General features: G+C 35.7%; 1 protein-coding gene across 1 annotated transcript; it reads left to right on the top strand.

Annotated features, from left to right (window-relative positions):
- Positions 1–2,079: 2,079 nt before the first annotated feature.
- LOC121262918 (AP2-like ethylene-responsive transcription factor AIL5) lies at positions 2,080–5,725 on the top strand. Its single transcript, XM_041165613.1, has 9 exons — positions 2,080–2,363; positions 2,505–2,862; positions 3,017–3,099; positions 3,507–3,515; positions 3,759–3,847; positions 3,953–4,026; positions 4,181–4,231; positions 4,469–4,545; positions 4,709–5,725. The coding sequence occupies exons 1-9, from the start codon at positions 2,246–2,248 to the stop codon at positions 5,383–5,385; spliced, it is 1,536 nt and encodes a 511-aa protein (XP_041021547.1). The 5' UTR covers positions 2,080–2,245; the 3' UTR covers positions 5,386–5,725.
- Positions 5,726–17,480: the final 11,755 nt, after the last annotated feature.

Below are 17,480 nucleotides of genomic sequence, written 5' to 3'. Positions count from 1 at the left end.
ATTAAATAAATGTCTAATATTTAATATTAGTGTGTGGTTTGGAACGCGAAATCGTTTATAAAAAAAATTTTTCCACAAGAAAAAATATTTCAGTGCCCACGATTAAGATCAAAACAAACAAGGGGGAAGAGGTGAAGGTTGTCGTCTTATGGAGTCCAAGATTGAGGAGCTAGCACATTATAGGAGACAAAAGGCCGAAAAAGATGCATGGTACTCGCAGGGACCAACTATAAATCTTTTGCAAGGATTGCTAGGGACACAAAGAGATCACATACACTGATGTGGTACACTATCAGTGTATCACGTGTCCATTTTTCCTAGTCCCTCATTCCCCACTCTCTCTCTCTCCTCTTTCCCCCTTCAGCTGTGTGCCTCACACGACTCGGTCTCCCAGCCACAGCAGGGCCCAACAGCTCATCGCCGGCCACCACCAGCAACCTTTCCCCCTCACCGGTAACCTCCCGACCAGACTTAGCCCCCCACAGTGCAGCCCATCTCCCTCTCCTCCTCCCAAAATTGAACATCTCTCACACGACTTCTCCCTTTCGCCGCTGCCAACGCTGCCGTCGTAGCCTAACTGCGCCACCGCACCCAACCCCTCGTCGATGTAAGCTTCTCTTCCAGCCACAAGAGCCCTTCTCTCTCTCCCTTCTCCTCGAGCAGCATCTCCCTCTCTCGGTAACCTCCTTATCGGCGCTCCACGGCTTGTACCACCGGCGTCTTTTGTCCATCATGAGCTGGTCCCTAACCACCATGGCCAACGTGGGGAGTGGGCATGGAGAGATAGCGGGGGCAAGAACGGGGGGAGGGGGGAATAAAGGAAAAAAAAATCAGGGAAGACGTGGCATACTGGTGTGTAGAATCTCTTTATGTCTATAGTGTTTTCCTTATGCCAACCTAGCTCCTTCTCCTGGGCGTCAGCGTGTCTCACATTACGACATACAAATGACAAAACAAACCCTCTCCCCCTTCCTTTTCTCTCTTCACATAATGTTGTTTTTTTTTTTAAAAAAAAATATATATATATATATATATATGGATATGTTTGGGACAGAACGGGCTAATTTATTATTATTTATAAATATTTTATTTTTATTCACAAATTATTATAATACTCTTAACATCTAAAAGGAGTTTAAATTAAAAAAAATTGTGACACGGAACGTACGTAAGAGGATTATCAGATCCAGGCGATATGAGTGTGTATTATATAATGAGTAATACTACATATAATCGTAAAGTGTAAACGCTATACAATTATTTTAAAAAAGAATTGTACATGCAATATGGGTCCCTATTTACTCATTTTTTTCAAAAAAATTGTACGGCTAGTGCGTATTTAATGACTGTAAATATCATTTCTCTTACATGATAGTTTATGATATTGTGAGAATGATGTTAATACTGATATTCCTGTTAATTTTTTTAATAAATCATTAAAAGATGTTATTAAAAATGCATATCATGATGTCTTTAACATAGAAGACATGCTGTAATCCCTTATAATCTCGTACGTAGCCATCGTCGACTGTTTGCTCAAGCAGGATCAAATGTTTAAAGTTTTGTCATATGGTTATTGAGAATTTGAGACGAGGATCCTGTTATAACGGACTGATGTCAAAGAAGATCTGCTTGAAAAAATGATTAATTCTTTTTATTTTATGAGTACAAAATGCTTTTATCAAAAAAAAAAGAAAAGAAAAAAGAAAGAGCACAAAATGCTTAATTTATTAGGTCAAGAAGATAGAGAATCAGAGAGAGAGAGAGAGAGAGAGAGAGAGATCAGAGACCGAGGGGCACACCGCCTAGTCGTCCCATGAAAAGCTTCCACTTGCCGTGCAGTTTGCTCACTCTCTCTCCCATCCTCTGATCAATTAATGTGTAAATGCAAATAAAAATTATTTATTTTTTATGTTATTTTGTCACGTTATTATGTATTATTTTCTCCCTCTCGTTCTGTATTATAAAGTTAAATAACTTCGCGACTCGTGCACGCTGCAGCCTCTCTCTCTCTCTCTCTCTCTCTCTCTCTCAGTATTCATCTCTTTCCTCTTCCTCTATATCTGTGTCAATCCTCAGTCCCCTTCATTACCCATTTTACCTTCCCTAACCCTCTGGTTTCCTCGAAGTTTAAGAAAGAAAAAACTCTATTTTTTCTTTTTTTGCTATTTCCAAAGACAGCAACCCCAAAACAACCCACTCACCCAGCTTCCACACATCTCTTTCACGCTCATCGATCGACGACATGGATTCTTCTCCCCAGAACTGGCTCGGCTTCTCTCTTTCCAACCACACTAACCCCCACTTGCGCTCCGACTCCTCCCCTCTCTCCCTCTTCCATGCCTTTACCTCCCCAGCCTCAGGTTCTCTCTCTCTCTCTCTCTCTCTCTCTCTCTCTCTCATACGCTAGCAGGCACAGTACTAACCCGAAACCACGGACGGATACGTATTCTTGTTCAAGAATATCATCTCTGATTATTGTTATATTATATTTTTTGACGCAGGTTCTGTGACCGACGTAACGCAAGATCAAGATCATGATGCGACTGGTGGTGCAAACGACCTGTCTATGTTTACCACCGGGCCGAAGCTTGAGGACTTCCTTGGCGGTTCCACCGCCACATCCGGAGCTGCACCGCTGGCTCAGTTTTCTACCCAGAGTCCCATGGCTATGCATGTGTCGGCCGAGCCTGAGATGTACGACTCTGAGCTCAAGACCATAGCCGCTGGCTTCCTCCGAGGGTTCTCAACCGAACAAAAAACCCAAGCGGAAAAGCTGCCAGTGGCTCCAGCGGAACCGTCGCCAAAGAAAAACGCAGACACCTTCGGTCAACGCACCTCCATCTACCGTGGCGTCACCCGGTAAATTCATACTCGAATTTGTGAGACCATGACAACAAAAAATAAAAGAACTTGATCAATTCGAAGTTCTTATAGAACCCTTTACTTGGATGAGAGATTCTTACAATAGAACATATAATTACTAAATATTTTTTCATTGCTTTAAAAATCCTAGACATAGGTGGACAGGGAGATATGAAGCTCACCTTTGGGACAACAGTTGCAGAAGAGAAGGGCAGAGTAGGAAAGGAAGACAAGGTGATTTTTTTTTCTTTCCATTTATTCAATTAGGATGGTTTCTAACGTGCGCCTAGGGAGCGTACAGTTTAATCCGGGTACACGAGATCTGGGTCTGAGAGGAGATGCCGAGAATAGTCCTGCGCGAACGAGGTGGCAATCAATCTCTTTGACCATACCGTAATGAGCGGTGCACTTCCCAATAGCAATATCTAAGGGCGTCTCAGATTTGGACGATCTCCGGGCTGCTTTTCTGTACGCCGTAGGCGTGCTTTAGATTTCGTTTAGCTGAATTTGCTATAGTACTATACGCATTTATTACGGGTGTGAAGATCCGACTCTGATGTGGCTTCTGTTGTTTCTTTGCGTGGCATGTACACGATGAATTGTCGCCGCCATGGATGCTCATAACATCATCATTATCTCAGTTTATTTGGGTGAGTTCTCTCTCTTAGCTTGTCTCTTCCACAAGTAAACAGTAGTAGTAGTAGTCCTGGCTCGTAACTATGGTCATCATGTTGTTTTACTATATTGATATTATGCTCTTTCGTGAATGCTGGTACGTACGAGGTGACCTTTAGATTTTGTTTACTGTGTAATAGATTCTTTTTTGCATGAACATGTAATCTATAGTACTTTAGATTCATGGTTGATCTGATTTTGCCATTTACTTTCTTAAGGTGGCTATGATAAAGAAGAGAAAGCTGCAAGAGCTTATGATCTGGCAGCTCTCAAATACTGGGGTCCGAACACAACCACAAACTTTCCGGTGAGTGGCTAATCAAATATATTGAATTTTTAGTTTCCTTGTGTTATTATTCTGCGTCGCAGTTTGGATCCGCCTTTTCAATGTTTTATTTTTGGCTTTCTAAAGGTTTCTAACTATGAGAAAGAACTTGAGGAGATGAAGAACATGACTAGGTTGGAGTTTATTGCTTCTCTTCGAAGGTAAATTTGCTTTTGGTCATGACTGTTTTCCTTAATTATCTCTTCGTTTTTTTGGAGAATCCTTTCGGCTACTGGTCTTGTATGAATAATGTACGTAGATTATGTAGCGGCATGTAAAGTTGTTGCTGAAACATCTTTCCTACCGTTATTTTAGGAAAAGTAGTGGGTTTTCTAGAGGAGCCTCCATCTACAGAGGCGTCACAAGGTTTGCTAAATTATTCCCCCATTCTTTGTTTAATATTTTGCTGTTTTGATAATAAATAATTCTTCTCATCCACACTATTCATTACGTCACATCCTATAAAAAAAAAAAATAGTTATCCGGTGTAGAGTGAGGGATGAATAGTAACTGATCTTATAATAAAACCATTGATAATATCAAAAAAAAAAATGTGGTCTCGTTATTTATTAATCTTTATATATATATATATATATATATCAGGCACCATCAACACGGCAGATGGCAGGCAAGAATCGGGAGAGTTGCTGGCAACAAAGATCTTTACCTTGGCACCTTCAGTGAGATTCTTTACTCTCGTTATCTTGCCACGGTTTATTCATTCTAAGGACATTATTTGGATGCATGAAAATGCAGTTCCGTATTTTATAATATTAGCCTGTTTAAAGTTTATTTATATAAGACTGGTTTTGTTTTTGCTTTTTGTTTGGGGTAATAAAACAGGCACCCAAGAAGAAGCTGCTGAGGCCTATGACATTGCTGCTATAAAATTCAGAGGGCTAAACGCCGTGACCAATTTTGACATGAGCCGCTACGACGTAAAGAGCATTGCCAACAGCAACCTTCCCCTCGGCGCTGGTAAATCGAAGACTTCTTCTGAGTCTGCTTCCGATACCAAGAGTATCGATGGAAGCCGTTCTGATGACCGAGATCTTTCCTCAGCTTCCTCCATATCCTTTGCTTCACAGCCCTCAGCGTCTTCCTTAAGTTTCGCAATACCCATCAAACAAGACCCATCAGAATACTGGCCGTCTATTCTTGGTTACCAGAACGGTTCTTTTAACTATACTAAGAACCCTAGTGTTGCACCGCATTTAGTTCAATCAGCTTCCATCAATGGCTCTGCCTTTCAGAACACCACCTCACCCTTCAACGTGGACTTCTCTACAACTTCCAGCTCTGCCAACGAAAGCTGCAATGGGTTTTTCAATGAAGGTTATGTTCAGGAACAGAATAATGGAACGTCAATCCCTTATCCCACAACAGCTGCCGTAAGTAGTAACAATAGTTATGAGAGTTCCTCCGGTTTTGGAAGCAGCTGGATTGGCCCCGCTCTGCACACATTCCAAACTCATGCTAAGCCCAATCTCTTTCAGACACCGATTTTTGGCATAGAATGAGCTCTCACACTAGAGAGGATAGATGGGAATCCGTGCAAAATTATGGAATTGAATGATGTTGGTGTTAAAGAAAGCCGAATGAGAGGGTCAACTTTTGTTGAAAAGGGGGAGGGGGACTGATAAATTGACAATCACGATTCACGGGAGCAGAGTTCACGGTGTACTGACTGAAGTTCTTTGTCAAGGTCATGGCGGTTCTTTTCTGGCTTTTTCATTCATCTTTTCCCTTTCTCTTTTTGCTTTTACTGACACGATTTACATGGGTATAACGGGAAAGAAACACTTTTGTAATCCTTCCAACTTCTTAATTAGGGTTTAAATTATCAACGCAAAAATTTTCCATACTCTCTCCTAATTTGTGACAACATCGTACTGTACATTCAGATTTTCTGGGATTTACGGTCATCTTGCAAGCATATGTTTGACAGCGACGTTCTTCCACCTTCAAGAATTGGATAATATTGTTTACTGCAGGCAGGCCACTTAAAAAATTATTCCTCACCCGGAGATCATCATGCCCAATGGTACCCTGATGCAGCATATAATTATTTCCACTAAACGTACATGATTCCACGGTGTTGATCTGTGATCACATAGTAGAACCATCTATCCTTCGGTGGTGTTCCGTCAGTGAAAAAGATCGGATATTTGATCGATGTTTTCTTTTCAGCAGCACGAAGCAGGCACATAGGCATAAACATAGAAATTAAAAGATGAATAAAATATTATTAAAATATTATTTTTTAATATTAATATTATTTTTAAATTTTAAAAAAATTAAATTATTTATTATATTTTTTATAAAAATTTGATAAACGAGAAAAATTAAAAAATTGTCAGTGTCTAATTTATATTTACACCGGCTAATAGGAACACAACATGTGGCAAGTGTATTTATCATACAATAAATCACTACTTATTGTACAAAACATTGGCACTTTCCCTCTTTTCTCCCAATTCTATCTCTTTTTTTACTCGTTCTGCTCTTCCATTTCTTCTTTACTGTTGTGTTCCATTTTCTACAATCGGTTTTTCTTTGATTCTTCTATAGTCGGTTCTTCCAATTCCACATGTTTTAAAATCTTATCTATTTTCTAGACCATCAAAATCTTGTCCATCTTATCCATTTTTTAGACTCTTCCAAGGCACTCCTCCATTGAAAACGTACTATGCATAATTTGTTCAAAAGTCTTATAATTGTCAAAATGTCTTATAATTGTCATTTTCTTTAATTAGATAATTGAGTAATATTTTTGAACATTAGGCTGCGTAAATGCTTGGAAGAATTTTCAAAATTTTCTTCTATTTTGTTTATACCGATTCTTATCGTGTATTCCATGGTAATTTGTTATGAACTTGATAAATGATTTCTGTGATATAATAGTGAATGCTTGTTGTGATGTAATGAGGAAATGTTAGATTGTTGGGTTGGTTTGCTGTATTCAGAAATGGGAATGGATGCAAGATGTTTGATAAAATGCTCAAACGAGTTGATTTGTATGATCCTGATCAACTCCTATGAAATAACAACTGCTCTAAAACATCAAATGGCTTGCTCACTCTATAATCACCGAAGAATGATGAAACTGAAACCATGTTGGATGATGATCTCTCTAATAGGCACAATGGCAGATTGTGATAGTGCTGATGATAATGAGTGCCTTGTTAGAAGCACCGGAACTGTTGTTGGCTTACAGGGTACTGGTTCGCTTTGGGGTAGACTTGGTGGTTCAAAAAATAGATTAGACATGAAGGCAAAAATTGATTCTTCGATTGTTTCCTTTGCTTGAAAAATGTTTATCTAACCTTAGATTCTTCGGAAGCTACAAGGGAGGAGGCCGACGAGACAAATTTTTTCAGAGAGAGGCAGGGGAAGAGGCCGACAGGGATGGGGGGAGGAGGAGAGAGAATATAAAACAAGAGAAGAGAGGAGTTGTGGTCTCGGGCGCAATCTTGAAAAGTAGTGATCTGCTACATGTGACTCTATTCACAATATTACTGAAATTCATGTGTGGCATGTTGTTATTTGTTGGTGTAAAAAACCACTTGACACCCGACCAGCTCTAAGTGTTTCTTTTGAGAAAATTGTAATGATGAAATGAGATATAATGAAATATTTTTCCTATCCAAATGAGCTATAAGGTTTCAAAGTAGTCATGTTTATCCTAAGAATGCTCTTAAAGATAAAAAAGTAGATATTTTAAATCATTAAGATTGGGAATATTCTATTTACATGTATATATGCATGTAATATATATATATATATATAATTGCTCATAGTTATAGGATTTTTGTTTTTGTTTTTTTTACTGATTTTGCAGTATTCAGTTTTGAGATACAACTATAATACATAGATATGCATAAAATTCTCTATGCACAACAACGGAAAAGGCATTTTATTAGGCTCTTCCTAATTAAGGGGGGCCATGCCAGAACCTCTTGACCAAAAGTGAGAGATCGAACAGGCTTTAATGAGAGAAATAATATTCGATGGGACAGAAACAAAACCCACATTGCTGTCTATTGTGACCTGAGCTTTTCGGGATTTTTTCCTTTCAGAATTGAAAGAGGTTCAATTCAAAAAACCTGTCCTTTCTTGTCTCTCAAAACTCTATTAGCTTATGACTGTCTTTTGCACCTTTCGGCGCTTATGCAAGATCTTCACCCCCACCGACGTGCCCACATCTTTGACCACTGTTTTGACCTTTTTATCTAAATTATGTTTGTAACTATTAATTTCTAGGGCTATTAGCTCTACGAGTCTCTTATTAATTTTCATTACAAACCATTCTTCGTTACTCGCCCGAAGATTTTGAGTTATTTTAATGTTATCAGCTAACTGAGATCGTGACCGTCTTCTTTGACTCTAATTGTCGATCAAGCGATAGAGTGGACATTTATTATTTAAACGAGTGAGATTATTGCTCACGTTTCAATTGTATGTATATATATATATATATATATATTAATTATCTATATATTATTTTTTCCTCTCCAAGTGCTGACAAAAAATAGGAAAAAAGAAAAACATGTATCCAGCTGATCGATAAAGTCACTATCATATGGTCACAAAACTTCCTGCATATTGTGTACTGGAACATAATGCTTCATTATTTATATATTAATTTCCCTGGCAGCACATGAGATCAATATTTTCCTATTCTTAGAGTACTAATATTAGTTTCTGTATATACATATGTAAAATAGCATACGAAGAAAAAATTTTTATATTGAATTATTCATCTTTGAGTCAAATAATAATAATAAAATTATTTTTTTTATAATTATTTTATTATTATTTATTTTTTTCTTAAATTTTTTTTTTCTTTCGAATTTTTTTTTGTTGGTGTTGGGAGAGAGCAAGAAAAAAAAAATGTATTGAGAGAGGGTTTATTTCCGTTGGTGGAGAGAGAGAGGGGAGGAAAGATAAAAAAAAGAAAGTAAATTAAGATTTAGAAAGTAAACAATATATTTTTAAATTTATAAAAGTATTATTTATAATTATGTAAATTTTTAAATATATATAATTTAATACAGTCTAATTTAAGACCATATTTTATAAATATATTAGTGCATAATCCAATGGCGCTAGTGCTCTAAGAAAGCTGTGGCGCGCCGGCATAAGTATAGTTTGACCAAAAGTAAGCATATTGTGCAGTAAAAAGTAAAAAATGCCTTAAATATATTGCATTGTAAATGGACTTTGAACTCTGTGAACGTGAGTAGTAGTAAAATCCAGGTCATGTCATTACAAATTAACATAAACGCTTATTTCTAATCAATTATTTTTTATGGGAATGATTATTTATAATAAAATAAGATTTATTTTTATAAAAAAATAACTTGCCAGAATTAAACAGTTTTCTTACTATATGTATTGCATAATTACTTAATTGGTGTTGCCTAGTTACGTGTGTATGTATATATATATATATATATGTGTGTACGTAGATGTTAATAATTCTTTTTTCTAAATTAATGATTTCATCCAATCATATGTAAATTAAGTGCAGTGACAATACGAGGAATCAATACGTGAAATAGACGATATATTCTTCCCAAAATTAACTACTAAGCAATATTCATGCTGCATATATGCTTTAGTGCTGGAAGAAGTACGTGCCAATTAATTAAGCACTTTCATGATGTACTGTACTTAATAAAAATCTTTGATCTTCAAAACATGATCAAGGCGTAGCTAGCTGCCACCCATGCATGGATCGAGCACATGGCATTTCCGGGAAAAGGCTAACGTTTTATATAAAATGCATGAAGGAATAGTCAAATGTCATACTGGAAAAGAAAAGAGATCTTTCGCTTTTTATTTTATTTTATCCATCCAACTTTAAACGTCTAGCTAGCTTGCATGCAGCTGGACCCCTTTTTTATTTCTATCGATCGAGTTTATTCCTGATCAATCCGTGTTGCGCCCTTTTTGTTTTGCCTACAAACAGGTAATGTCGGCCACACTGATCACCCTTTAGCTTTTTTTATCTTTCCTGTGTTCCCTTTGACCGAATTAAGCCCCAATAATCAGTATCTTTAGCAGCAACAAAACCATGTACATTTTCTGTTTTTGTTATTTAATAATGAAGGATTAGGAACTTTGTCTTGTTGAATGCAAACAAATTAAGAGAAATCATGGATCCGGACACGTCAGTTCTTCATGTACTCCTTTTGATCTTGCCTCTTAATTTCTTGTTATGCCTTGTTGTAATTATTAAAAACATGGGTGCACAGAGAGTACTTGCGATTATAATAATCACGTAGTAATCAGGCCGCACGTGCTGGCTGACTGGAGCACTCTTGCCAAGCATGCAGTTGATTAATGCTGCTGGACTTGGAATCCCAGCTTTGGAGCTTCCTTTGATAAGACGGGTGTTAATTATATTACTAGTAGAGATAATATCGTGATGATCATGATATATCTCTGTGCGCGCTTTAAATATTATATCTTAACTTATATTTCAAAGAGTGCTAAATGCTATTTGTTATCATATGTGACAGCAAATAATAAAAATTAATGAAATTATTATTATTTTTTAAGGATAAATATGTTTTTATATTTATTTTAGAAAGACTAATAAATGAGATAGTTGGAGTTTCATGAAAAATGATTCAGTATACAGAAATAGTAGAACCAACTCTTGACAAGAACAGATGAACAACCGAAGCTATATCTGTTTAATTAGATTAGTAGAACCAATTAAAGTGTATTTCTGAATTCTGAGTTCTGATATTCCAAAAAAAAAAAATCCAACCTGTTCTGATGTAGCTAGCTAGATAGTTAAATATTAGTGTATAGACCCAAGTGTATATATATATAAGCAATGCTACATACAGTCCCCAAATGGGGACTGCATTGCAAGCCTAATTAATTTTGTCTTTAAATTTTTTTAAAATTACAATAATATCTTTATCAAATGGTACTTTTTTTTATTTAATGAAGAACTTGCACATGTAATCTCTATTTAAGAACTGTAAATAAAATTTCTCTATATATATGTATGCAGGATTTAGGGCCAACAATATTATATGGTTGAAAAAAGAGAAAATGGGTTAATGGGCTGGCTAGCTATTGGGTTGATGCCCAGTGTTAATTGGTGTCGTCCTTTATCAGAAGATGAGTACTATGAATGGGCTTTATCGATCGCATTAATATAACATGAGAGAACGTGCAGGGCGTGATCGAGAGAATCGAAAGAGAGTACTACTTTAGCAAGTTTATAAATTAGAAGAGGGGATTAGGAAGTTGCAAGTAGTTGAATCACATGATGTGCCGATATATCTAACTTGGCTAGCTAGCTAGCTAACTAGCTGGACTAATATTTTTGGGTTTGAGTACTAGTCGGCTTGTTTTTTGACAAAGTCGTGAAGACTCTATCACTACATAATGAGAATTAACATCGTGATTAATGATCCATTGCTCCCACGAGATGAAAGTCTTGTTCTATTCGGGCCCGGACTCCAAAAGAAGCAATTTTTAACATCGTGATTTGGGTACAATTAAGCAGCTGGAGCCTAGGCTAGCTAGGACCACCAAGTTGATCATATTTTTATGTTCTGCATGGATGCCAATTACCACTAATACAAAAATATATAAAAGAGTCCGGCTATTCTGCCGTCTAAAATAATTTGCTCGGTATGATCGTATACTAATTTTTGAATTTTGAGTTTTTCTTCAATTTTTCTTTCATATTTTAAAATATTTTTAAAAATAAAAAAATATACTAATACATTCAAAATTACTTCCTTAATCATTAAGTAAAAAATAAAAAATTTCCAAACGGTACATTTGAGCGGTAACATGGAGACAACAGAGTAGGCTTTCTCAATATATAATACTACTTGTTTAATTCACTACTACTATTTATCTCACGCACATCTATCTGTATATCTATCTATCTATGTATAATAATTAAGGAAAATGCTGCCAATAATTATTTACACAATTTAATTATACACATGGTTATATAAAAGATTTCATTATTCATAATATAAATATTACTACGCACTACATATATATATATATATATATATCCTATCCCTCAATGCATGCACATGTTCAAGCCACTTATAAAGTGTATATATATATATAGTGTGTTCATGATCTAGAACTACCTCTGAGGTGGGCAATTGATTAGCTTTTAATTTACCTGGTGGCCTGTTTTTAATGCACCTGACCAGCCTGGACCTAAAAATATATATATTATAACAAAGTAATGTGGTGCTAGAATGAATTTCGCACTTGCAGTTGTTCTGATCTGGAGAGTACTGGAGCATTGATTTGTATAAGTGGAGGTCCCAGCGAAACGTACGTAAGCCATGATCAAGTGGTACTTTTGAAGGGTAGTTGCGCTCAGCTCGTGTTTGAGAAAGAGTACGTACTCATGTTCTAACCCTCAGCTACCTAATCCAGCTCCTACGTACCTAATTCCATTTTTTTTTTAACGTACGTAGTATCTGATCAAATGAAAGTGCTGAAAGCAGGTTAAGTTTGTTTTGCATTATATATACACACATTATATATCAAGGATAAAGGATATATATACCCTAAGTAATTCCAATACATCTCATATGTATTATATCATTCTTCCATTTTTTTATGCTTGCCCAGCTTGCACATTGCCAAGGCCAACTACAATTACCAAATGATTCAAACCTTCTGAACTCGAACACGGCCGCATGATAAAAAATGATCGATCATACGAGATTACCAATTAAATAAAATTAATGAATCACCAGCCCCGTATTTACGAGTCAAACGACGTAGTTTTAGGCCTAAAGTATACAAAAAAAATATAAGTTAAATCAAACGGCATCGTTTTATACATAATATATTAAAAAATAATATAAGTGAAACGATGCCATTTGTTTTTAAATCAAACGGCGTCGTTTTGATTTGAGCTCGTCTTTTTATTTCCTCTCTTCTTATTTAATTTTTCAATTTCTCTCTCTCTACTCTCTCAGATGAACCTCGCTACTAGAAGGATCGAGAACTGCCGGAATAGATACGGTCGGTATTTCCCTTCTCCATCGGCCAATACGGTCGTTTATTTCATGTAAATTTTCCCTATCGGTTGGAATCGATTTTGGTAAAAAACCACCAATAGAGTTAGTTTTCACCCCTAGCCAGCTGTACTTTGTTTTTTAGCATGTTGAATCCAGCTTTGCAGATGTTGGCTGGGGCTCCCAAACCCAAGCTAGCATTGAATCCAATAAAACCCCATATCGTTAAAATAAAGGTATCGTGATGTTCAGTTGCTTTCACATACAATTTCGAAGTAAAATGGCATGCAATTGAACCCCAACAGTATCTATGATAATCACGTTACAAGAAAAATGTTTTTATGCAATTATTCATTTAAGATAAAATGACTTTTTCTTATAAAAATGAGTATATATATTTCCATCGCATACAAACTGTTATTTTTATTCTAAATAATTATTTTTCTTGTAATCATGTAAGTGACTCAGTTGACCTATTTTGCACACGTACGTACTGTTTTTTGTTTTCAGAAGATGAGCCTCCAAACTTTATAATAATTCATAGATCGATCTTCGCTTTTAATTTACATAGTAATATTGTTTTTTACAGTATTGATGATAAAGCCCAAAAGCTCATATAAAGAAGTACTACTTTGGGATACTGCATGTGTTCTTATTTGATTTGTTTCCCTGATTTTGAAATTAGAAAGAAGTTCTTTAAAATTGTAGTACGTTTTGTTTTCATTACAGCAACGGTTGAGTGGAGGTCGACGTACGTTTGGAAGTATATGCCGCCCATGCACATTGATCATAAGAAACTATTTATAATTGATCAGTTGTTTTTTAGCATATCTGTCCACGATCCATCCATCCATTGAAAATCTTGGCAAAGTCCTACTGTGCCTTAACTTTATCGCTTTATGATCTGTTTGCATGCATGGGAGCTCCTTCCAAATCCATTTTGAATTGAAAAATAATTATCTTTCTACTTAATTTCAATTAATTATCTGACTAATCTAATATAAATTTATAAATAATATTAAATATCATGAAATATATATTTTTTTTGTTTTATAATTTGGAATTATTATTATTTAAAATCTGAACTCAAATATACATTTCATGAGAAAGTTAGGTAAGTGACAAAAAAAAAAAAGAAAAACCGGACAGGCCGTGTCGTACCAGAAAACGAGATGCTTCTCAACTGATCTCCTGTTTATTCAGTACTCATGTCCAACCTTTCTCACACATTTTTAGGTAGTCGGCGCCCCAATCAGATGACTTCCATATCTATAGGCTATATAGCTAATCACTTTTGGCCTGTTAGGCATGCATCATTTTCTAGTCTAGTCTTTGATAATATTGTCGATAAAGCATATTTCAAATTTCCATTACTTTTTTAACCTAACACCCCCAATTACGTTTCTCCACGTTGCTTTTACCTAATTTAATGAATGAGTAATATATGGTTTTGTGTCTCTCACTTACATTACTCACTTTTCTTCCTATGCACTTGAAAACAAAAAATAAAGATTAAAATTTAAAATTTTTTCTATCTTTTTATATTTATGTTTCTAATTTTTTTAATAAGTCACGTGTGGTAGCTCATGCATAATTACATACGTGCATTGATGAAATGAATGTTGGCATGCATGCAAATTTATAACTTGAATTAGAAAAATTTATCAGTTTTTTTAGCAAGTTTTGTGGAAAATGATGTCAATTCATCTCATTTTATTACAATTCACTATTATTCATAAATTTTAACTTATAAATTTTATTATTATTTAAAAATCATCTCATTTTAACTTATCTGTAAATTCAAACGTGACCTAATCTATTTTAAGCCGGGAATTTACCATTAAAACCTTTTTGGCCTGATCGCTCACGTAGTCCTCCTAATCTATTCCACGACCCTTTAGGAATTAACTATTAAGAAAATTGCATAACAGATCATAATGACTTTCAGTACTCCTAATTGATCATGCCATTCAAAATTACTGTAATGCTTACCGAATATTCAAAATTATGCTACTTTTAAGTCGATTAGTCATAAAAAAAAAACTTAGAATATAAAAAGTAATTAATAAAGTTGGGAATGGTTTTTTCTGCGTAGGTACAACAGTTCAACCTGAAAAATAATTGGACAGCACGTACAGAGTTAACAGGAATGATATTGTTAATCCTGTGGGCAACTTTCACGGACTTTTAGGGAAGGAAAACCCATGCACTACACTACTCATGCCGGCCGGGTCGATCGATCGATCGATTACTCCCAAAAGTTAAAATTAGAAAATAAAAAAGGTAAACGAGGTGATTTGGTATATATTCAGTCAGGTAAGCATCCATTTGTCAAGTGAAGAGGACTCTCTCTCTCTCTCTAGTATATATAGTACCCCTCTCATTTTATTTTTTATTTTTATTTTAATTGTTCATATATTTATTTTTTTGAGTATAATTTTTTATTTATTTATTGATTAAGGAAATGAGTATTAATATATTGATAATTTTTTTTTTTTTTTAAAATATTTAAAATATAGGACTTTTTATTTGTAAATACGTTCTATATAATGAAATCGATAGCCTCAATATTCTGTTGAGGATTACAGTCACATTATACACAGGTCTTTGAACCTCTATATGGTATCAGACTTTTATTCTTCGATCCTTTCCATGGCTGCTTCGTCCTCATCACCTTCCCTTCCGCTGAACACGATGGACCATATTCCTCTCTATAGGTGCCGACCCCCAATGTAAGTCAATCATGCGTTGGTACCATCTGCAAAAGGTTTAAAGCTGTGAAAATATTCCCCTCGTTACCAAAAATAAATAAAAGATTTTTCTTTCTCTAGGGAATAAAAGGTGTTTAATGGTTAAAACTTGGTTTCTCCCCATTAAAAAGAATTGATGTGACATTTAATACAAGGATATATATATATATATATATATATATATATTAATATTACCCTAGCTAACATGATCATCTGACGGTCCCTCTTCTAAGCAGTCGGGCTTTTTTTGAAGTAAAACAACCTTCTTTTGCACTGCTGTCATGTCAGGAATCACACAAAAACATCAATAGCCTCAACCACACACAAACCCCTCTCCTCTATCCCAGATTATGTGACCCTTAACCCACTCACCTCTCTCTCATCCTCAATGTCTATAGTATCTGATTTTGCTTCAAATCCCAGCTCAATGCAACCTAGTTTGACTTCATTCTCAAGCTCCACATTGAAGTGTCCCTCTTCCAAAACTCCCATTGACAGACCTCAAAGTCCCCAAATAATTACACAAACCCAGTTACCAAATTTCAACGAATCGGAATGAAATAAATCCTCCTAATAATCAAAAGTCAACAATAATTAGCTTGAAATCTGCTTCTCGAATTTGTTTAACATGAAAACAACCCAAATTATTATGAAGATCAACTAAAAGGAAAAGGAAAGGGGAAAAAAAATTCTACCACGCGAGGTATTACCATCCCCATACTCCTAAAATCTGAGACCAAAAAATCAAGAGGAATAAGAATGTTATTTGCTTCTAGAATTTGTTTAAGATGAAAACACCCCAATTGAGAAAAACCTGATATTTACACAACCATAAATAGCATATGAAAAACCTGATATTTACACAATACACTTTTGATTTTCTCGTCTACATTTTAGCAAACACCTTGAATGCACACTGTGTTCTCCATTGTAGCAACTCTTCTGTGTTTCCATCATTCTTTTCCACGATACAAATAACCAACCTTTTGGAAAATTTTTTCTAATCCATCAAAATAGTGAAAACAGAGAAATTGTCCAGGTCTCCCATTTTCAGGCGCGAATTTTCTGGATTTTGCTCTCGTGCAGCGTCGACACCTTGAACCTTTTGGGAAAAACACACTCTGTTCTCCATATTCTTGTATTTGACTCATTGATCTTGAGATTTCATCTCATGTGTAGCGTCGAGCACCCTGGAGACAGCGACATAGGAGATTTAACTGCAGTCGAAGATGGAGCAGCCGCCTGAGGAAAAAGAGCAGAAACTGAAGGAGTCACTGCCGAGAGGTGGGAGATGAGACCGATGGAGATGTCTTCTGGGACGAGGTGGGAGACGAGCTTTTTTCTATAAAGGGAGAACGAGTGCGAAGGGAGAAATGAGTGGGGACTGAAATGCACAACATCTCCATGATAGTTGTGGTGAGATGTCTACGTGTCACTTAATTATTGGTAAGCTATTAATTGGGTAATATTGGATGGACTGGTGCTAAGGTTTTCTCATCATCTAATATATGAGATCGGGTTTGAATTGCCATGAATATGATCAAACCCATGGGCTGATTTTGGTCTTTTTGGCTCTATTTCAGGTGACGCAAAAATTCAAATTTCTTGTAATACTACATTTATGCTCCCAAAAATATCATTTTGTTTTCACGTCAAGTATGAGGGAACATGAATTCCTTAGGATAAAGAAGGTATGCATTCCCACATCTGCATTTTATGCATGGATATGGGAGAGCAACAAATTACAAAGATTAAGCTCCGTTTGGTTGCAAGATTTAGCTAAGATCAACTCAGTTCAGTCTAATTTTAAGCTAAGTCTAATTTTGGTCAGACTTT

Source organism: Juglans microcarpa x Juglans regia, chromosome 4S (assembly GCF_004785595.1).
Source record: "Juglans microcarpa x Juglans regia isolate MS1-56 chromosome 4S, Jm3101_v1.0, whole genome shotgun sequence".
Taxonomy (NCBI): Eukaryota; Viridiplantae; Streptophyta; class Magnoliopsida; order Fagales; family Juglandaceae; genus Juglans; species Juglans microcarpa x Juglans regia.
The sequence above is the reverse complement of the archived record's forward strand: the minus strand, read 5'-3'. Positions and strand labels throughout refer to the sequence as shown.

What these genes read in the sequence shown, in the direction of transcription:
- LOC121262918 (XM_041165613.1), top strand. Translation starts at nt 2,246, where the DNA reads ATGGATTCTTCTCCCCAGAACTGGCTCGGCTTCTCTCTTTCCAACCAC. An exon ending in CTTTACCTCCCCAGCCTCAG is followed by an intron (nt 2,364 to 2,504) that starts GTTCTCTCTCTC and finishes TTTTTGACGCAG; the next exon opens with GTTCTGTGACCGACGTAACG. An exon ending in ATCTACCGTGGCGTCACCCG is followed by an intron (nt 2,863 to 3,016) that starts GTAAATTCATAC and finishes TAAAAATCCTAG; the next exon opens with ACATAGGTGGACAGGGAGAT.